The sequence below is a fragment of the Echinops telfairi genome, unplaced genomic scaffold (genome assembly GCF_000313985.2).
Source record: "Echinops telfairi isolate 266 unplaced genomic scaffold, ASM31398v2 ScPeMD7_2573;HRSCAF=3158, whole genome shotgun sequence".
NCBI classification, from domain to species: Eukaryota; Metazoa; Chordata; class Mammalia; order Afrosoricida; family Tenrecidae; genus Echinops; species Echinops telfairi.
The window spans coordinates 2,829,880-2,832,794 of NW_022106471.1; the positions used below are offsets into that span (position 1 = coordinate 2,829,880).

Here is a 2,915-nt window from a genome sequence, read left to right on the forward strand (position 1 = left end):
ACTCCCTAGCAGTGAGTTTGGATTGGTTAGTTTGGGATTCGTCCAGAGCAAGAAGGACGGATCAGCTCTGGCACACAGTCACCGTGGTCACAAAGAATGCTTGAGATTTCCCCAAACCAAACCCACTACCGCTGAGGCGATTCCCACTCATTGACTCCAGAGGACAGACCCTGTGGATTTCCAAGACTGTAAAGCTTTCCAGGAGTAGACTGGCTCATCTTTCTCCAAAGAAGCTTCGAACTACTGATCTTGCAGTTAGCAGCCCAACGCAGAACCCACTACCCTCTCAGGGCCCACGGCTCGAGGCCCGAAGAACCAAACCAAACTTACGGCCACTGAGTTGACTGCCGAGTCATGGCGACCCTATGGGGCAGGTTGGAACTGCTCTGTGGATTGCCAACGCTATAAATCTTGACAAGAGTCCAGGGCCTCATCTTTCTCCCTCGGAGTGGCTGGGGATTTGAACTTCTGATCTTGAGGTTAGCAACCCAAGGCCTAACCTGTGAAACCACCAAGGCCCCTTGCTTGAGACCTAGCACACCAATAAAAACGAGACCATATTCAAATATCTCAAAAATCATTTTCTTTAAAGTGGTGAGAGGAGACTATTTCTGGAAGGGTTTTTAGTGAAAGGGCTTTGCTGTGGCCTGCTGGGACATCAGGGCAGGCTGCCCAAACTGAGGGGTGAGTGCAGAGTTAGGCTGTTCAATTCCCTGGCCACCTGGAGCTTCAAGGCCGATGAGCTAGGGAGTGCATGTGCTAGGAGAGGAAGAGTAGGGGTCCTTGATCACTGTCCCCTCTGCCACACTGCATGGTCAGAGCTCACATGATACCAGGGTCTCTCCTCAGGCCTGAGCCACTCCTCCTTACAGAAATCAAATATCAGCCAATGGCAACATCATGATGGAGACCATTGTCCAGGTAGTCTCCTGGTTACAAATAGGACCTGTTCCTAACTGTGGCACTAAAGACGTTAAGTGAAATTTGTGGCTAAGTAGAAAAAGGTGCCTGTGGTTCTTTAGTGGCACTACGGTGTAAGTGTTGGACAGCTAACCACAAGGTAGGTAGTTCAAACCCACCTGTCACTCCCAGGGAGCAAGAAGAGGCTGTGTGCTCCCACCAAGCTTATCAGTCTCAGAGCCCCTATATAGCTTGGTGATGAGTAGGTAAGCAGCCCTGGGAGGGTAGTGGAATTACTTGTTGGGCTGCTCGCCACAAGATCAGCTGTTCAAAACCACCAGGAGCTCCATGGAAGAAAGATGAGGCTTTCTCCCTCCAGAAAGAGCTATAGTGTCAGCAAGCCACGGGGATAGTCCTTTCCTGCCCTTTAGGGTCATTCTGAGTCGGAATCCACTTGATGGCAGTGAGTGATGAGTTGTTCATTCGATGGCAGTGGGTTTGGGCTTTGGGGTTTAGTGGGCAGTTCAAACCCACCTGCCACGCTGAGGGAGAAAGAAGAGGCTGTCTGCCCTCGGGGAGATTGACATGGGGAGACTTTCTCTAGGGAGCAGTTCTGCTCTTGTCCCAGGTCTCCATGGGTCAGAAGCCGCTCTGCGGCTGTGGGTTTTCATGCCAGAGGGCGCTGGAGGACTTCCGGGTGGTGTCAGAGCCGCTTGTGCGGCAGAGTTGGGTGATTGTGATGAAGCATTTGCTGGGAGTAGAAGTGGGTTCCATCGTTTCAAAGGCAGGGCCACTGTGCACACCATGAAAGACTGGTTTTCCGTCAGTCTGACATCCTCAGAATGCAGGGATGGCCAGCATTCAGATTCAGTTAGCAAAGGCATCCTGAGTGCCTACCTCCTGCCAACACTGAGATGTTCGTCTCTTCCATTTCATCACTCCAATTCTTTTCAAAGGTTGCCCTGGACTCAGCCCTCCCAGCTATATCCCCCTGCCCCCCACAGGTGGGCCATTCAGAAAGACTTGGTCCTTCTGCCCTGGCATATGTACATTGCTATACACGAGGTGATGCTCAAATAGCCTGGGATGGAGGCAACTTGGGAAGAACAGGTCTGAAGGGAGGAAGTTGTGGGTGGGAGTCATGGTCAGAAAGGTATGCTCCCTCCACCCCCACCCCTTCTCCATTGTGGCCTCCCGGAGTTCAAGAAACAATTGCTTCCTTCCGAAGTAAGACAATGAACTCTAACGAGATACAAACCTTTGCCTCGTCTGCATTCATGAGCTGTCCACAGAGCAGAAAGCCCTCATACTGGCTCCAGGGAACCACGGGCTCAGGGAGGTCTCGGAGGTAGAGCTTTAGCAGTGAGGCCACTGTGTGTACATCTGTGTCCCTGGAAGATAGTCAGCAGTGGTCTTTGAGAGCGAATCCCAGAACTGTCCTCACTGCCACCCCCTGGTTGGCCACCAACCACAATCCCGGGCTCCAAGGGAAGCTCTTCAGAGGAGTGAAGGGATAAGATGTGCCAGACTGCCCACCTGTCTGTTTGTCCTACTGTGGTGGCTTGCATGTGGTTATGATGTCGGAAGATATGCCATAAGGTTTTCAGGTACCAGCAAGGGGCACCCAAGCCAGATTTGGGAAACAGTCCCCAACGTTCAGATGAGACCAGAAGAGTGGGGGTTACCCAAGGAGGGATACAGACAGTGTATGCACCAGTCGGGAGGGTGGAGAGAGGAGGCGCTGGCCAGGAACTAAGACAACATCCTTATGATCCCCCAAGTGACTAAAAAGAACCCCACCTCTTCCACTCAGCTCCTCGAGTTTGCAGCCCTTGCCACCTAGTCAACGCGGACTCAAAGCAGCGCCCTGTGGGTTTCTGTTTTCGGAAGTAGAAAGCCCAGTCTTTCTTCCAAGCAGCTGTTGGTGGTTTCAAACTGCTGACCATGTGGATCCCAGCCCAATGCTTAACCACCACACCACCAGGGCTCCTGCCAAGTGGACAGCAGTTGGCAAA

At 52.3% G+C, this 2,915-nt stretch overlaps 1 protein-coding gene across 2 annotated transcripts in view; it reads right to left on the reverse strand.

The window, feature by feature from the left end:
- The window catches only part of ARHGAP25 (Rho GTPase activating protein 25), a 109,409-nt gene that overhangs the window by 13,177 nt on the left and 93,317 nt on the right, over positions 1-2,915 (reverse strand). For both annotated transcript variants that reach the window (XM_045294155.1, XM_045294156.1), the window contains exon 6: positions 2,159-2,291. In XM_045294155.1, the coding sequence (XP_045150090.1) occupies positions 2,159-2,291 (133 nt within the window). The remainder of the gene's footprint in view (positions 1-2,158; positions 2,292-2,915) is intronic.